This window comes from Lutjanus erythropterus, chromosome 20 (genome assembly GCF_056507025.1).
Source record: "Lutjanus erythropterus isolate fLutEry1 chromosome 20, fLutEry1.hap2, whole genome shotgun sequence".
NCBI lineage: Eukaryota > Metazoa > Chordata > Actinopteri > Lutjaniformes > Lutjanidae > Lutjanus > Lutjanus erythropterus.
The window spans coordinates 24,407,656-24,426,313 of NC_139336.1; the positions used below are offsets into that span (position 1 = coordinate 24,407,656).

At 40.3% G+C, this 18,658-nt stretch overlaps 1 protein-coding gene across 11 annotated transcripts in view; it reads right to left on the reverse strand.

The window, feature by feature from the left end:
- Nucleotides 1-18,658, reverse strand: part of dab2ipb (DAB2 interacting protein b) — a 215,355-nt gene that overhangs the window by 78,193 nt on the left and 118,504 nt on the right. Inside the window, exon 1 of one of the 11 annotated variants that reach the window (XM_084745338.1) lies at nucleotides 11,675-12,188. The exons of 9 other annotated variants lie outside the window; for them this stretch is intronic. Coding sequence is in view for 1 of the 2 variants with exons in the window: in XM_084745337.1 (XP_084601463.1) it covers nucleotides 1,501-1,523 (23 nt within the window). In the remaining variant the exon portion in view is untranslated. Of the gene's footprint in view, nucleotides 1-1,500; nucleotides 1,646-11,674; nucleotides 12,189-18,658 lie in introns of those variants that run through there. One more of the 11 variants, XM_084745337.1, reaches the window with a different exon arrangement.

The following is an 18,658-nucleotide window of genomic DNA, read 5'->3' on the forward strand; positions in this document are numbered from 1 at the left end:
GTCCTTTCTATTTCGGCCCAGAACTTGTGTTGTTGTTTGCCCATTTCACTTTAGTTATAGCTCAAATTAATAATGAATGCTTAAGTGACTGTTTATAAGTCACAAAACGTCACTAATAATCTTTTAGAAGGACTACATGTTTATAACAGTTAGAATGAGCAATATGTTAATTGAGTCTGGCTGGCAGAAGGCAGGCAGTCAATGAACTCCTACTCCGGAGTATGCATTTTCAGAGCAGTGGGCTTTTGTTTTGAGGATGACAGCCTTAGCTTTACAGTGACGAAAACTACCAGTTATAAACAGTTATATAGGGAGAGTCCCAGAGAGTCCTGCAGAGTTCCTGCAGCCTGCCTGAGCTTCCTTGAGTCAGTCCACTATAGATTAGATTAGATTAAATATGATTTCAACTCATTAGCCATTATTGATGATTTGTCATTTAATGATGGAAATGTAAGTAAGCTTTAACCACAAAGCTACATAGTGACAATAACAGACTATTAGGGGCAACACAGTGACATATCAGTGTGTATGACTCAGCCTTGACCATGAGGCTGAGAATATTTAAGGCACGCCAAGGTCATAGAAATGGTCCGTGCATCTGTGCTCATGTGCCTGTCTGTATAACTTTACAAGATACCGCTGTATGTTCATGCACGTTTGGAAGGCAAAGACGGACAAAAGTGCATACAAAAAATGCATAATTCTATTTTTTAGCACAGAGTGAGGAAAATATAAATTAGTTACAAGAAAGCTCTTTTCTCTTGAACTCTTGCATAACTGTCAAGTGCTTGGGGAGTTGATAACACCATGTGCAAAGGAGTAGAGGAGATGAGGAAGTGTGTTTCTCACTTCTTGACCTGAATATTCAAACATCCCTATGGCATTGGACAAAGAAACAGGCAAACACTCAAGTTCACGAGGAGAAAAAGAGGGCAGAGACTTTCTTCCCACGCAACATGACAAAACACTGATAGAAAAAACAATATCTAACCTATAATTTCTGCTAACAATACTTTTCCCACTTTGTTCAAGCTTTTCATAGTTGTATTTTATTAATGCCAGATTCATACAGATGAAGAAACTTTAGCACATAATTGCCTCTAAATTGTAAAGCGCTGTCAATACTAAGATCTTATTTGCACTTAAAAGCCATGATTTGCCTCTGGCGCTGAATAGTTTGCGTGTTCAAGTCTAAACGTGTCCTCGTTTTTCTCCCAGCGCCTTCCTCTTCAGCTATTCAGATGTACAGCACTTTTCCTCTTTTTTAATTAACTATGCCGACCTTTCTTTACTTTCATAATTCATGCAGAACGTAGTTTAGTACATATACTGTATGAAGCAAAAAATAGTTAGATGAAGCCACAACGTTCAGTCCTGAGTGAACCGTGGGCGGATGCACAGACAGAGGTTTCCAAAAACCACAGCATGCAGCTGTGCTGTACACATCCACAGCAACAAGCACACCAAGGAATAAAGTGTTAAAAGAAAAATGACACTCACGATCTACTGAATATGTGAAACATTGTCCAGCAGAAACCTCTCCAAACTGGATCCACGAAACACACGGCTTCAGTTTGGGTCGCATTCCTCACTAGTGGCTGGTCTCAGTGTTTTCCCGACTATTTTTGAGTCTCTGGGAACGTGGCTGGAGCCTCTGCCCTCTGAGTTACACCACACCGCTCCCAAAGGATGTCTGTTGCTACTAACACACCCCTCTCCACATCCCATTTAAAAAGACAGTGCTCTTATTTAGGACAAGCCTGCCTGTAGTCCACTGTAGCATTATATAGTGATGAAGTAATGCAGTGAACACCGTGATCATGACATGGACCACTGAAGGTAAGAGTCAAGGGGGTGGAGATGGTGCTTCAAAAAAAAAAAAAAAAAAAAAAAGGTAGAATTTAGCTATACTATTTATCATATATAGTATCCTGTAGAATATATCTTATAGTTAATTAGTACATTTATACACTGTGGAAAAATCATACAGCAATTTAGTGGAATTAACTAATCTTGTCTCATTTACTAGTTTTATTTGTGCAAGTTAATTTAACTTAAAATTATAGTATTTATTTTCGGAACACTTCAGAACTTGTAAACACGAGCTCTTCTAACTTCAAGTATTTTGATTTGATTTTCTATCTTGCTTGTTAAAAAAAACATAATTTCAAAGCAACCGTCCATTTTTAAGTTTTCAATCAAACTCAGACTACTGACTTTTGAAATTAGTTTCCACATGTATAATCTTTGTCTTTCAAAAACTGTGGATAATTGTCAATAATTTAATATTTTCAGTTATAATCATTTAATTTTCAAGTATCCATATAATGTAAGTAAATCATCTCAACAAAACATTATAGGTTGGCAAACTGGCTTTAGTTTGTTAGAAAACATAAGGTGAGTTTAAGTTTAATTTAAAACTCAATTTAGTGAAGCCTGTTGCCTTGAAATTAGTTCTAATTTTGTCAACTTTTTTAACAGTGTGTGTTGTTTACATAATAATCGGAAAAATTGTTTGCAGATTAAAACAGTGCCAAAATAAAAGCTCACTGTGCATCTAAGATACAGTAAAAGGCAGCGAAGACTCTTGTTTCTGTTCTTAATAGAGAGAAAACAACAAATTAAACCCTAAAAAGGGATGAAAAAGCCGTCAGCCTGTTATGAAGTTATTTAGGATCTACTGTCTGAGAAAACTATAGCAAAATCTATATTTTTCAAGCTGAAGTCAGTCCCTAGGATCCACGGTTGCTCTGTCATCATCAGATCTGTCTCCCCTGCTTTTTCTCACACTGACACAGACCCCGAGTTGGCAGCCAGGAAGTCAGCCTGCCTCCTCCCTCCCTCCCTCCCTCCCTGTTTCCCTGAAGCAGGAAACAATGGCTCAGCCTTCAGCGCTACACTCTGTGGGAAAATACTGGGTCCTTGGCCCAGGGAGAGGGGGACTCCAGGAAAAGGGAGAAAAAAGGAAAAAAGAGAGTAGGAAGGCACAAAAAGCAAAGAGTGAGCAAGAGAGGGAAGGAGAAAATGAGGCCAGCCAGGTTTAGGGAGGAGACACACTGCCAGATGTATTGTATGCTTGTTTTCACATAGCTGAGGGAAGACTGATGTCACGGCTAAGACATGCTGTCAAGAAACGCTTCAATTCAAGCTGATGTTTGAGCTCCCCAAAAAAAAAAAAAACGCAAAAGCCCCAGAAATGCCAGTCATCTGCTGTGAAATAATTACAAGGAACCAGGTCCAGTTTCAGTATTTCTTATTGAAATGTTTTCTGAACGACAGGAGAAAATTTCAGCACAAACATTCAGAAATTACAGACTTTATTATGTAAGGACTCTATATTACACAGGTTGAAATCCTCTTTAATATATGATCTATGGTTGAAGCAAGTTGTTTCGAGAAAATTCAGACAGGCTGCCGGAATACAAGACTGTAAAGTTCGAGTTCAGTGACTTCCTGCTTGCTGCCTGCCAGACTCCATTAACATATGGCTCAATTAACTCAAAGTTATAAACATCTACTCCTTCTAAAAGTCTGTTAATGATTTTTTTACCACTAATAAACAGACATTTACTCATTTGGTGAAGATTCTGCACTAATTTAAGCTCTAATTAATGCAAAACTGGCAAATTAAAACTAAATTAAAATTAAAACAATTATTTTGGCCTGAAATGGAAATTTCAATGGAGGACACTGGAGCCGTAGTGTTGTTATAAGAGTAACAAGTATTTCAACTTGGCATGTTTCCTTAATTTCTAATGATACATCATGCTCATTTTATTATTTATCCCAGCAAATCTATTACAGAACTATCCTTTAAGTGAAACTGCAGGAGAACGGTAGCAGTTGTCTACCTCCACAGTGGAATTCACTGTGAACTACACAGCGGAAAAGGTCTTTGCTCTCCATTATAGGTGGACCGGTCCTCCAGCTCCAAAACAATTTAAGTATCATTTTAGGAGGTGAAACTGGAGCAGGTTTAATGTATTTGTTCCTCCCGATGCAACGGATTAGAATTGCTTGCTCTTATCACAAGTAAACAGACCTGCATACCTTGCTGTTTTGGAGAATGGTTGGGTAAAGGTTAACTACAAAGCCAAGGCAAAAGCCTAGAGACTAAACACTCTGGGGGATTTCCTCATTCTTCTGGTCTGGGTCATGATAATATCATACCTCATAGGGTTGTTTAGAGTGTGACTGCTCATGTGGGACAGGGCAAGGCTGTTCTATCTATAGATGTTTGTAATCACTGTAGCAGCAGAGGAATGCAGTAAACTATCTTAAAATCTTCATTATGCATAGCAGAAAGTATCTTGAACAATACCCTTCTGTTCAGTGAGTCGTGGGTGCACGACTTTTGTATTTTGCATGTGTATATGTGCATTAGTCTGGTTTCTGTGCATGCACACACACACACACACACACACACACACATACACACAGAATATATTTGTATTCCATGTGATTTTGTGAGGGAAATCTAAGTCAAATCATGCCAAGGAGTGTGTGGGTGGGTATGGGCGAGGTCGTGAGCCAAGAGTACAGCAGGAGACAGCAGCAGGACAGGGCCATGAGAAAAGGTGGGAGGTACGGGGCCCTATTGGCTAACTGTCTGTCTGTAGGCAGTCCCTGAGAGGCCTCACCTCTGAGAAGTTATTCCCCTGCTAACCACTAACCTGTTTAGTAGAGCACCACCTGCCTGCACAGATGTAAAAGTGAGGACAGGAGGGAGACAGAGGGAAAAAAAAAAAAAAAAAGAATTGGTGGATAGATACAGTACGTTCCAGGCAAGCTTCCACAAGTCTGCATCGCGGAGAGGTGGGTGGCGGATGGAGAGAAGGTGAAACATGTTGGACGAGTATGTGTTGATAGAGGGCAGACAAGGGTAAGGTAGAGAGGGTGATGAACAGACAGAGAGAAGAGCAAACTGATTTACATCAGCATTCCAGTGACTCAAGAAGAGAGAGAAAAAAAGTCCTGCAACAAGGAGGATGTAACAACAAGAATAATAACTGTTAATGCTACTGCATTGAATCTGGGCTGCAAGTGGAGTTTAATTGGACCCTTATGTTGCTACATTTGGAAGATAATCTCTCCCATATAGAAATATGACGATATATATATGATATGCAGTTGGGCTGGGCGATGTCTACCAGATTGTTATATGACGATATCCACAGTGAAACATAGCAATGGACGGTGTTCTGTTTGTTTGACTGTATCAGCAAGGCAGTCCCACAGCACAACAGCCAAATTGGGAGAATCCTCACCAGCTCACCAATGTAGCCATCACCACTTTCCACTGTCGCTCTGACAGCAACCTCCAAATGTCTCAACTGTCGGAGCCAAAAAAACTATGCTCCAGTCACCAAGGAAGGGAGCAGGCAGATCATCTCTCACATACCACATCCCTGCCAGGCAAGCATCCCTGTGCTGGGATTAAAAGGGTCTTTGTCTCCACACCAGCCTCTGAAACTTGAAACATAGTTAGCTGGATAGCTATACTGGGTAAACTAGACTAAGAAAATGAAAATGCAAATAAAAATAGCACAACTGACCCTCCCTAAGCCCCCCTCCTTTTTGCTCTGTGTTCCAGTAGCAGTTGAACAAGCTTGATATCCAGCGAAACCTAGCTCTTTTTAAACTAACATTGGTAAAACACTAGTTAACAATAGCTTAGCTAACTGGCTAGCACTTTGTTAACATTAGCTATCAGATGTAACTGGCTACTTAATGATTGACATAAATTAGCAAACTAGTTAGCTACAGTTTTGTTAACATTAGCTAATATAACCATTTTAAGGACAATGTGCAGTTAGGAGGTCATTATTCCTTCAGGGGTCCTGCATCAGGGTCCTGTACCCTGACAGGGCACCACCCTGTGGTCCATAGCAACAATCACAGATGAGAAGAAACACGTTAAAAGAGGCCTGCAGAAAAGAAACACCACTGCCACCAGTGTAATCAAGCATCTTGGGTTCACCTAACTGGGCAGGTTTAAAATGAAAATGAATAAACACAAGAAGGAGACTTAAAATTAATGCAATGTCCAGCAGCAACAGCTTCATTGTATGTACTCTCTCACAAAAGCTGCACTTTGAAAACAACAGCCTTATGACAACAACTACAGCACTTAAATCACAATGTTACAATCCTGTACGGCTCAGTGGTTGATGACTGTCAGCCACATCAGTCCAATCGTAATATGTATGAAAAGCTAAGAATTTACCAACTATCAAGGGATTTGTTATACCATTTATACTAAGTTAACTGTCCTTTTAATGTGTCTGGCTATATTAGACAATTGCTGGCAATGGAGCAAAGTGCTGTTTAAAGATCAGCCTAATCCAAACACGGCGTCTCTCTGTCTTCCCTTCCAGACGTAGGTACAAGAAGGGAAGTGAAAGGAAATGATATGAAATAAAGGCATTAGAGACACCTCCCTCCATCCCTTCTTTCATCCCTCTATAGCCTGCCCTCCATTTAATTTTTGTAAAGCAGCTTACTGTAGAGAAACAGGCATACAGATGAGTCAGAGATGGGCCAGTGACATCAGCTCTTCTTGTGTGTTTGTGTAAAAGAAGAGTATAAAGAGTATAAGAGCGGAAGAACAGAAAGAGACATATACTGTAGGACTGATGCTTGAGAGCTCTCCTGTCATGTTCCTATTGACTCTCCACTACGGCCTTCAGGGCAGGAGAGAGCGAATGAGTGATTCAATTATTGACAGCGCACAACGCTGCCCCATCATGAGCATATGCTCCGCTTTCATCCTCTCCCGGGCAAGGCTGAGGAGATCCAGAATAATGTTACTGAATGTCTTAGCCTACTTCAACCGTCATTCATTTACAAAGGCAAGACTGTAGACGATATTTTAATGTCCAATTTGCTGACGCGCATCGCACATTTCAAAGCACTAAAGTCACTGAACACAAGCACATGAAAATTAAGACGTTTTGTGTAACATTTTCTCTCTTCCTTTCATGATTTAAATCCTTTTCAGATTGATCATTTTGACTAAAACAAGTCTAAATGCTCTTCATGTGTTTGTGTGTATTGAATGCCCATAATTGCCTATAAATGCAGGAATTCTGTATACTTGAATGCAATTGGTGCATTTGAATAAATCATTTACAATGTCATAGACCATTTTGATGTTAAGTTCCCAAAAACAGATACGAAAAAGGAGCTATCTGCTAAAGGTTATCTACTGCAGTGCAATAGTTGTAATAATGCATTTTTCACATAATCCTAATGTTTCTTAATTGCCGTAATTGTTTTTTTAAGAAACATGAGTTTTTTTTCTGTCCATGAAAGGGATAGTTCTAATTAATTTGTACCTCTATAATATGTATGAGGTACTTATCGATACTATGTGTATTACCTACAGTAGATGTTGGTGAAGCAGAGAACAGTACAAGCATGGATGCTAATCAATGTACTGCCTTGGACAGGATCAGCAGCAAAACATATTTTAGCCACTTTTAGGTTCACGTAATTTAACAAAGAAACAAGAAAAAAGAATATTGTCATCACTTTACTTTGCTGTCAGACAGTGTTTTCTGATGGGAAGCTGCTGTTTTTCTGAAAAATCACCAAATTTACATTCAATACATAGTTTTCTGGACAGGAATGATGTATTGAACGATGTAGAATTGCTTGAGTTAGATAACTTAAAAAAAAAAAAAAGCTTGCCTCAGCCAAGATAACAGGTTTTCAAAAAACATACATTTAAAACACATAAAACAGAACTTACATTTTCAACTCACAGAATCATATACCTATGAGGAGCGACAGAGGAAGTGGGTCTAGCAATTACAGATTCCTATTGAATTTTCCTGCAAATATAACTATTTATAGACAACACAATCACAACAGTCCTCAGCAAATGTTCATGTGGTCATGATGAAGTGTCGCTGATTAAGTGTTAAACTCTCCCTCCCCCTCTCTAAACCGCCAGAGGCTCAAACCTCTTGACCCCCAGTCGAGTGGCCCCTGGGTGCGGCACTGACCCACTCCTCCCTCCCTGTAAATGTGTCTGATCAAATGCTCTGCTCCACTTCATCAGCTCTCAGTAAATCAATGGACATCACAGAGATGATCTATGACAGAGTAATTACACAGAGACAGAATGACGTGAAGAGATGGGAAGAAGTAGCAGAAAGATACTGTACAAAGCTGAGCTCTGCATTTAATCTTGCCTTTCACTGCAACACGGATATATCAAGGAGGCGATTACATAATATTCTATATCATAATACATCAGTTTTTAATTTCATGATATTTACATTACATAAGTTCAGTTCAAGGGCAGGAATTAAAGGTGCAGTAAGTGAGAGATTGTTGAAATTGAGAGATTGTTGAGTTTCATTCTGACATTGTCAAATTACTAGCCCTGCATAGTCAGATCCATCTCCACAGTTCTGAAGGAGGATCTGACAGAAATCAACAGAAAGCGAGACAGTGTGCGGGAGTCTTTTCTGATTTTCTTCAAGTTGAATCTTCCTCCGACGCACCTGTCATACATTCAGGTGTGCAGAGACCTTTTTTAACACCTATCAGATGTGCCCAAGTGCCCTCATTAATTCAACGACAAGTTTAGGCCGAACATGCAATAAGCCGACCAGAAAGTCAGCTCTCATCACCTGTGTAGGTTGCTGGCTCAGAGGTTGAGCTCCAACAGTGATACCTGCCCTTTTCCAAACAGTTTCTAAGGATGACTTCCCAGATGGTTCTGTGTAACAAATCTAGTGTGTCAGGTTACCGTCACTTAAAAGGTTTTCTAAAGCCTCAAAACAGATCTAAGAGGTGGTGCAGAAGTCTGGTTTTCTCTCAGACCACATAAATTACATCATGCTCACAGGCTATTAGGGAATTTCTTCCCAATGACACAAAACATTTACTGCCCACCCCAGCTTTAAGGGGACAGTCCACCCCGATACAAAAATACATATTTTTCCTCTAGTCTGTGGTGCTTTTTATCCATCTAGATTTTTTTGGTGTCAGTTGCAGAGTTTTGGAGATATCGGCCATGACAGTTTCATGTTTAACCAAGTGTCTTTCTGCAGTACAATGCACCAGAACTACTTTCCGTGTACTAGACAGAAATGAAACTGCTGCTCACAACAAGCGATGTGGATTATCTTCAAGATCATATTTGAGAGAAGGCAGACATCTCTACGGCAGACATCTCCAAAACTTGCAAACTCACCACAAAACATATTAAATGGATGAATAGCACTACAGGTAAGAGGAAAAATGTGGATTTTTGATTTAGGGGTGAACTGACCTTTTAGGAACTACATCTTTTTTTTAGTTTATAGAATAAACTAGTACAGATACACAAAATATTGGGACATAAACAACAGCAGACTGTCAGCCCTCTTTGTCTTAATTTCAGTCATCTTATTTATTTCAATCCTCTCAGATTTTTTTTTTATCTCCATCTCACATTTGCTCCGACAATCTCTTCCTCTTGCTTCAGCTGCAGCCTGTTTAAGGCTGTGAAGATGACTAACAGCTCTATTTCTCGCTCTGCCATCTCTTGTCTAGGGTTCTGGTTAGCAAGCTCTGACCTAAAATAGGATTGCTGGAACATACTAAAGCACACATGCTCAGAACATATGCATATCTGCATACATACATACAGTATGTGCACATATTAGTGCTCGCACAAACATTTGCTCATGCATACAAGCGGATACAGTACCCCAGGCTGGGAGATAGAAAAAAGGGAATCACACTGCTACTGCATACAAACACAGACTGACACAAATGCTCGTAGCATAATATGCAGAAGTCAAGCTCGGTTTTGTTCTGGAGGGCTCAACAGCGTGCGACAATCAAGAGGGCCACCAGCTGAGTTCTCACACTGGAACGTATCTGCATATCTGCAGTAAACAACACAACCATCAAACTATCATTTATGTGTTTACTAAACCAAAGATGGCTTCCTCCCGTGAAGCCACCTCCGAGGAAAATAAATGTTTGGTTGAATGCTGTTCGCCAGAAACTAAACTCTTCCTGCATAATATGGCAGTCGGGAAGTTTATGTTGTGCTGAACAGTTATTGCCAACCCGAATGTGTTTTATCTGTCTTCTGTAATGAGACAAATTAAAATGGAATAACTCAACTAAATGGAATAACTTCAGTTAATTATACTTTATGTGTGGCTGCTGACTAATTTCATGCATGTACATTATGCTTTGCACTCGTGATTTCTGCTGCAGCTGTAAAACTCTGTACAGTGCAACATTTAAATACTACTATCCGTAAAATGTAAATATATCTAGTAGCTGCAACTAACAATTATTGTCATTTTTGAGTAAGTTGTTGATTATTTTTGATGGATTAGTTGTCTGGTGTATAAAATGCAGGGTTCGATGTACTTGCCCCTGTACAATTTGTCTTATTTATTATTAGCACTTATGAAATTACTAAGACTAAAGTTAACTATTATGTTTAATCTGCAATGTCTATATAATGAAAAATAGAAAATAGTAAGAAATGTCTGTGCAGGTTTTTCAAAGGCAGATATGATGTCTTTAAATATCATATATATAATATATATATTATTGTCAGTCTAAAACCCAAAGATATTCAGTTTCATATGATATAAAATGGGAAAAAGCAGGAAAGCTTCATGATTGAGAGCATGCTAGGTTTACTAGCCTGACATGGCACTTTACTTGCCCCAGGCAAGCAGACATTCTTATTGCTGAGCCCTGTTAGAAAATGGTGAAAAATGTTGATGATGTCCTGTAATGCCTTCTTTTATCCAAAACCCAAAGACAATTCAGTTTAGTGTCATAGAAAAGCTAAGAAACCAGAAAATATTAACATTTAAGAAGCTTGAATTGGATAATTTGGACTCAAACCAATTAATATATTATCAAAATTATTTAATAGTTGACAGCTAATCAATTAATTGCTGCAGCTTGATTAGAATACAAGACTGTTACATATTACAAACTGTCCAAGGCCAGGACAAATTCGTGCAAGTCAAGCCTTTCCACTCATCTCCTCTTCTCTTGTGCAGACATCACAATGTTTCTAAATGAGCTGTTGCTCTCGGAGACTCCCAGACTCTATCCTCGGGACACACTCTCTTAAACTGCTAATTGCCTCCAACATACGACCTGGACTAGAGAACGCCGGCCAAAACTGGCGGCTGACCTCAGAGCATGGCCCAGTCATCTGATTCTTGTTAGCTGGCTGCCCTCCGTCACACAGGCCAGCTTTGTGTGATGTTGCTACATTTAGGATGTGGTCACCACTCACCATCAAGAAAACCCATCTCTGCATCGTCATACCTTGTGTTTTATATTCCAGGTAATAAATACACTGCTCTGAATGAAAACCCCTCTGGGACTTGAAAGCAATTATATAATTCTGACTGAGTAACCTGAATGTACGCAGGATGTAGTAGAGAGTGTGTGTGTGCTCAGGGGAGCAGCCTCCCTTGCATTGTCACTGACAGAGAGAGGAGCAGGGAAAGCACAGCTGGAGTACAAACAGCACACAGAGGCAGAAGAGCGTAAGCAGTCTCAATGAAGCATCCTCAAGTCCACCTTTCTATTTGTAGCCACACATTCGCACAATAAAATAAATCTCCCACTGCATGAAGCAACGCACAAAGGACGGCGAGTGACATGTGAAAAGCAGGAGAACACTCACCAGGCATTGTCAGAATTCCACAGAACAATCAAAGGCAGGCGGAGAGAGAAACCAAGGCTGAGCCAGAACAAGAGGGGAGGAAAAAGAAAAAAAAAAGGCAGGGATGGATGAGGGCAGAGGCGATTTTCAAAGCTCCATTTTTTTGCCCCCCCTCCTCCTGCTGCTGCCGATGCAGACTGCTGCTCGCCTCTTCGCTTCCTTACTTGTGGTTCTCTTCCTCCTTCTCTCCCTGACTCCTTCTCTCTCTGCTGCTTTAAGACAAGGGGTGGAGAATAAGCGGCACAATGCTCTCCCTCTCTTTCCGTCTTTCTCCCACCCTCTCTTGCTCACCCTGCACGGAGCATGCCCTACTTCCCGTGTTGCCTCTGAAATGGGACACACTTCTCTGCTGTTTGTTTTCTTTCACTCCGCATGAATGAGTTTGAGGGTACCCCGACACTCTGATTTGGGGAGTGATGAAGGTTTTTCCCCTCTTCTCCTCTGCTGTCTTACCTCCAGCTCTCCCTTTCACTGTCAGTGATTGACTGCACCTCCCATTTCTGTCTCCTAGCGCAGGGAGGAGCCTGCATATGGTGTACAAGGGGGGTGGAGGGGAGGTGGTGTCACATGTATGTGTGTGTGGCGCAGCCTAGTTTGGCCCTCCCCCCCACCCCCGTGTGTGTGGCTCAAGTGGGAGTGCGTGTGTGTGTGCTCTTTGTCCTGTCAACTCCCTGACAGCCACTACTCCTGCTGCTGCTGTTGCTACCACCACTGTTGCTGGGACTGGGAGGTCAGGGGTGGGGGGTGGGGGGTTGCATGTGCCGCCAACCTGCCCTAAGCGGTTCAGCTGGGAGACCAGGGCTCACGCTGTGGCTCAGACAGGAAAAACACTGCACATATGAGGCTGCAGCTCAGCTTTGGCAAAGTGACTTGGCCGACGGGGCCGGCCAAAGGGTTGGTAGTAGTGAGACTGGAATGTGGGTGGGAGGGTTTTTTGCCATGCTCAATTTGAGCTGGGATTGGTAGACTGGCAGAGGAGATAAGGGTGAGTTTGAGGCTATTTCTAGAGCTTACACTGGCAGGGCTGGCACAGAGGGGATAAAAGGCCAGGGCGGGACACACCGATAAGGCAGGACAGCTGTGGAGAGCAGATTCAGAAGAGCCACGGCCAACAATCTGCACTCCCTGCACGTCTGCAATGATGTCATCAAACATGACATCACCCTTACCTCTTTACACGTGCAGACACATACACACACTAGTGTACATGTAAACCAAGCGACCACACAATAGGGCGTGGAGGAGGGTACAAATATGAGCTCAGAGTTCACACCCATTCTAAACAAAAGGACAGGTCACAGGCACATTGTTGGGTATAAAATGACCAAATCATGAAAAGTACCTCACTGCTGGCCACCTGTTTCCTCCTGAAGCTGACAAAAACTTCTGCCTTTAACATTTTGAATGACAACTGATTATAACTGATTATAATTTCACTCTATTTTAGTCCAAATCTGTATTCACTTCATTTTAATCACTGAGGTTATCTAAAGCAGTAGTTCTCAACTTTTTTTCAATAAAGTAAACCTCTGAAATATTTTTTCGGCCAAGTTCTCCTTGTCCAACTCAAAACATTTTTTGGTAGAACAAAGGGCACCTTGTCTATTGCCTCTATAAAGAGATATTACAGATTACAGACAAATTACTGATAGTGAGAGCGATATCAGGTGAAATCAAGTGCAATGAAAGGAGGGTGACTGAACGCCATTGCACAAAGCATAGCATAGTTTGCTGTGCTTTTCTTCTGCATTGCATTGTATAATAGCATGAGGTCTTTCTTTGATTGGCTTTGTCCAGAAATAAACACACATTTGAAACAGATTTGCTGTTTGTCAAACAGACAACTGCACTTATGTTAAAATTGTCACACATCCGACTATTGTATTGTCATCAAAAATAGATTTTCCTTCAGAAAAAAACAAAAACAAAACATGGGTGGTATGTTCAGTTTGGCCCTGCTACAGCATTGTGACTCTGAGATATGCTAGATGCTCAGGCTGCAGAAGGTTGTGTATTGGTTTCGTTGTTACAGCTTAAAAGTTCCTGTTTATGAATGCCACCACAACATCTCGCTATCATCCTTCATCAGCAGAGCGATCTGGACCGCTAAGGCTAGTTAGCAGCTAAGAGTTGGGCTAAATTAGTCTAGACGTGCACTCTAAACTATGGTTTGGGGCCAAAAGTTTGGAAAACGTAACAGGTATCACAAGTCTTTTTACAACTGTTTACAAAGCACTCTCAAAGTCTGGTCAAATAGTTCCCAGTGAATATTGATTAGTAATTTTGGCTTGAAATGCCCATCCTTAATAGATTGCTCCAAAAATAAAAATATGGTACTTCATACCTGCAGTACATCCTCTTGTCTAGACATTTAATATCAAAGTGTTGGGTGCTCTATATCCAAACTGCTTCCCTCAAATCAGACCCGAACATTGTAGCCTTATTATGAAAATGTCAAAGCTTTCTAATTATTACTCATCACAATCTTCTTTTCTTTGAAGGTAATATTATCTAAAATAAACCAATCTAACACACTCTAACTCTGCATAATTAATTTTTTTTAACATAAAAAGAAACTTCTGCTCTTCAACTTTTAAAACTTAAAATACATCCTGCAGTGCTGTTAAGTGCAACAATTTTGGAAACAGTGATGTGCTCAAAACTCTGTGAATGTGTTATTTGAATAAAATGCAGTGTTTTCTGATATAAGGACGGGAGTGCAGTCTGAGTGCAGCGAGCTATTTGAGAGGGTTTGTAAATGCACAATGAAAAGCTGAACGTCTGACCCAGACATAATCCAGCCAACAATGACAGCACTCACAGAGAACATAGCCTTTTTTTAAAGGGATACTGAGATCTGTCTGGTGCCATCTCATCTCTCCTCCATTTCAGTTTGGGTCCCTGCATTTACAATTCTCCATGTCGTGAGCATGCAATGCACTGCAATTGCAGCCATGAGTAAAGAATTCAACAGTAGGAATCAGCTTCCAGGAATCAGTATGATTCTAGTCAGTGGCAAAGAAATGCTATTTTGCACTGGTCATCTTGTAAATGTGAATGACAGAAGAGCATGGAGTGAAATGTAATGCACCTTTGACTTAAGTGGTAGCCCATCCTCGTGCTCTGAGGTGGTGCGATGAGCAGGCAGAAGGTAAACAGGCTCGGCACCTTAAATGTTTGTTTCTAACTAGGTCAGACTGCACCAGTGGAGCTCTGCTGCTGTAACGCCACATATGTCAGTCTCTCTCTTCTCTTATTCATGGAGTTTCATTCAGTTTGAGCATCATGAGATAAATATTACAGCAAAAGTATTTTACCAACAGAGCATAAAAAAGGGTATTTATCAAAAAGAATGATAAATAGCAGTAACAGTGCCCATATTAAATGTTAATTAAATGTGATTTGATCTACTCATATAGATGCGTGATCTTTGTATGAATGCCCCGAGAAGACAAAAAATTTAAATCATCCACTCACCCTCATGCCAGTTGAAGGTTGGGTTTAGTTTATTAGTCCACAAAACACTGTGAAACAGTGTTGCAGAATCTCCCAAACAGTTAAAGTGAATGGTGACCAGTTTTCAAACTGAAAAAACAACCAAAAAACAAAAAAACAAACATAAAATGCTTCTATACTGCTCAACTAGTGTAATCCAAGTCTACAAAAACCCTGACCTGCCGTTCATTTGCATGAGCACACCATGATACCACACACACCCACGTCTGTGACATCTTTTAGGTAAATTTGGCATGATGGGGCTTTAGGAGAAGAGTAGAGTACAGGGGGATTTTAAGTTGTTTTTGTTTTTTTAAACCATGCCTCCAATTTTCATTTTAGGGTGACCTATGCCTTTACGGTTGAAACAAAATATCCACATGGAGTAGACTGAATATAGAGCTGAGCAGGATTGTTAGGAGAGTTTATCACTGCCTCTGCTTCCTTTCTGTCAATGCAATTATTTAATAAAGACATGGGTCACAGTGGTGGAGCCTTGACATAGACACACCCGCACACCACAATGGTCTGACCTTGATGAGGCAGCGTCTGGAGGAGGCGCAGCGAGTAGTGGATAGTGAGCTTCATCACCTTTAGCCTAAGCTTCATCACTGCTGAATCAAAATTTTAAATGTTGTATCACACAAATATTTATGAAAACACTGAAACAGAAAAATATAGAAGAGAAATAACAATGGTAAAGTGAAGATTAATAAAGTTCAGACACACAGAGGTTGGTGTAGAAAGAACGCAGGTCATAAGATAGAGGGGAGACATGGATTTTACGCCTTGAAGGTTTGCACCGATGAAGTATTGCTTACACACATTTAGCTGGAGTTTAGGGATAGATGAATAACTGGAGTCTTGTGAACAAAGATTGTGCACTGGCTTGTATGAGGTAACACGGTCTGACAGATGGTCAGGTGATTCCTTTGTCTTCGCAAGGCAGTTTGCACCCACATTTGACTGCTCTGTACATTCAGACCATTTAGAAAGGCTGGCCTGTCAATGGAACAAAAAAAGTAGTGTCCGTGGTAAGTACACTCAGTGGTGTAGTGGTGCCTGAAGACGTGTGTATACTTTTAATTTATGCTTCAATGTTTTTCTCAAGAGGCCCTGTGTTATAAACAGTGGCATGTAAGACTACTCTTGCATACTTAGTTCACCCAAAAATGGGCCCAAAGTACTTGCTCACTGCCACTTCTGCAGCATGAATTCAGGGAATACAGACTACAAGGTGAGATGATTATAATTACGCATTTTGAGTAAACTATTCCTTATTCCTTAGTCCATATACACATGACAGCTATTCTCTAGCCTTGCAAGTTGTCTATGGGCCAGTAGTTTCTTTTGTAAACTGTATCTTGGAACAGCTGATGTACAACAAAGACTGTAGGTCAGATTGTGCCACCATTATAAATTTTACACTATTTGTCAAGGCCAGTTTGCAAATATTACTGGTCCTTCATAGGCAGAATGCATACATATAACATATATTCAGGATGAGTCAAACATGGTTGCATTAGATTGCAATTGTTACATGTTGCTCCTTTAACCTAACCTACCCAACCAACAAAGGCAAGAAGTTGGTATTTGGCCTGTGTATGTGTGTAGTATGCCCTATACCACTGTGAGCACTACTTTCTGCTAACATACTCATAATGTAAAACATTTTATATATGCCAAAAAAACATAACAGCCAGGCAACACTGTACATTTCAACAACTCTGCATAACTGACAGTGATTTATTTAACTTCTCACTATAGAGTAAACTACAGAGTTTCTATTCTATAAGGACTAGTAAATGAGTAAATGAAGGACTAGTCTGAATTTAGTTTCTGGTGATGCGAGCCACCTGTGATCTGAATCAGTCCATGCAAAGTCAGAAGGACCAATCAAAAATCTGGTTGGAGGGCCAGCTTGCCAGATCACTGCTGGCTCGCATCACAAACAGGAACAGAAGTGAGGATGATGCTGATCAGACAGCTGAAACTTGAAAAGGGGTTTGCTCTTTTGCAAATTATCTAAACATACTGGATAGACAGATGGTAACTGGCAATGTAAAAAAATAGAAAAAACTCTCCCTCCTCCAAGTGCTGGAACTTCTATAAGTTAGGATTTTTCCCCATATCACCCGTTACCACATGCGTAGTCATCAGAGTACAAGTGAAACTATATATATCTTATAGGTGGAAATATGTTTAAGAGGTGCACTGAATCATATCAGCTTTCCTACACATTTTAACCATCAAAGAACAAAACAAAACAAACAGAAACACTCTGTAAGTCTTAGTGTACATTTCCTAAAGCTTCACTTTTAGCTACATGAACATTCTCAAGGCACTATGGTTCATTACCATCAGTTAATTGTAATGATACTGATCTAAATGATGAAACTGAAGCTTTTTTACATCTCTTTCCCCTTGTAAGTCAGTTCGAATAAAGTGCAGTGAAATTCAAACCACAGTATCTCAGATGAACACGGGTAGAAGGGCCTGAATTTTGTAATATATGGGCTTTTATTAGTCCGCAGCAGAATAGAAACTCTGGAGGACACCCGTCACAAAGATTACACACCACACACACACACACACTGAGAGACTACAAAAATGAGTAAAAATGAGTGAAAGGGGGGGGTAAGCAGTAAAGTGGCAGAGAGGCCTGTTAGTGAAGTGAAAGTGGTGAAAAACCATCTAGAGTCATCACCATGGTAATTTAGTGGGTCTGTAAGAGTCACTGAGTACCATCTGGACTGTCAGTGTCACTGAACTCTTTTACGTGAGTATGTGTGTGTGTGTGTGTCGTCAATATATAGACATTTTTTGGATGTCCTGCTCAAAGAGATTTTTCTCTAAACTTTCTGTGGGTTATTTCAGGTGAAAAGTGGTGGCTGAAGAGTCTCATGTGCCAACATACAGACCAGAAAAATGACTTCCCTAATCAGATGTTACATGTAAATCCAAGCCAGCGGCTTTCATGTAACAGAGATACGTAATTAGGATTCAAAGAACAGGTAACTGTTTTCAATTACAGCTAAAGATAAAAAGACAAAGCCAGTTTACTGATATATTAAGTAAAAATGCACTACTGAAAAAAATACTTCACTGGGTGGAAATTTCAACATAATTTTGTTTTTAAAAAGAGGAACACCACAGTACAATGAACTCAACATCTAATTTAAAGAAGCATTTACAGGAAAGACCAAGTTAGCTACACAGTCCAACTGCGAACATTAGCTACACAGACAAACTGCTAATGTTAGCCACACAACCAACCGCTGATGTTAACTTCACAGAATAATGACTAACATTAGCTACACAGAAATCCAGTTAGCTCACTAACTTGCAAGTACTACAACTGAAAAATATATTGGACTGTAGGTAGTGATAGTGGTGATCAGGATGGTGTGTAGGGAAAAAACAAGCTTCAGACCAGACTAAGTTTGTCGG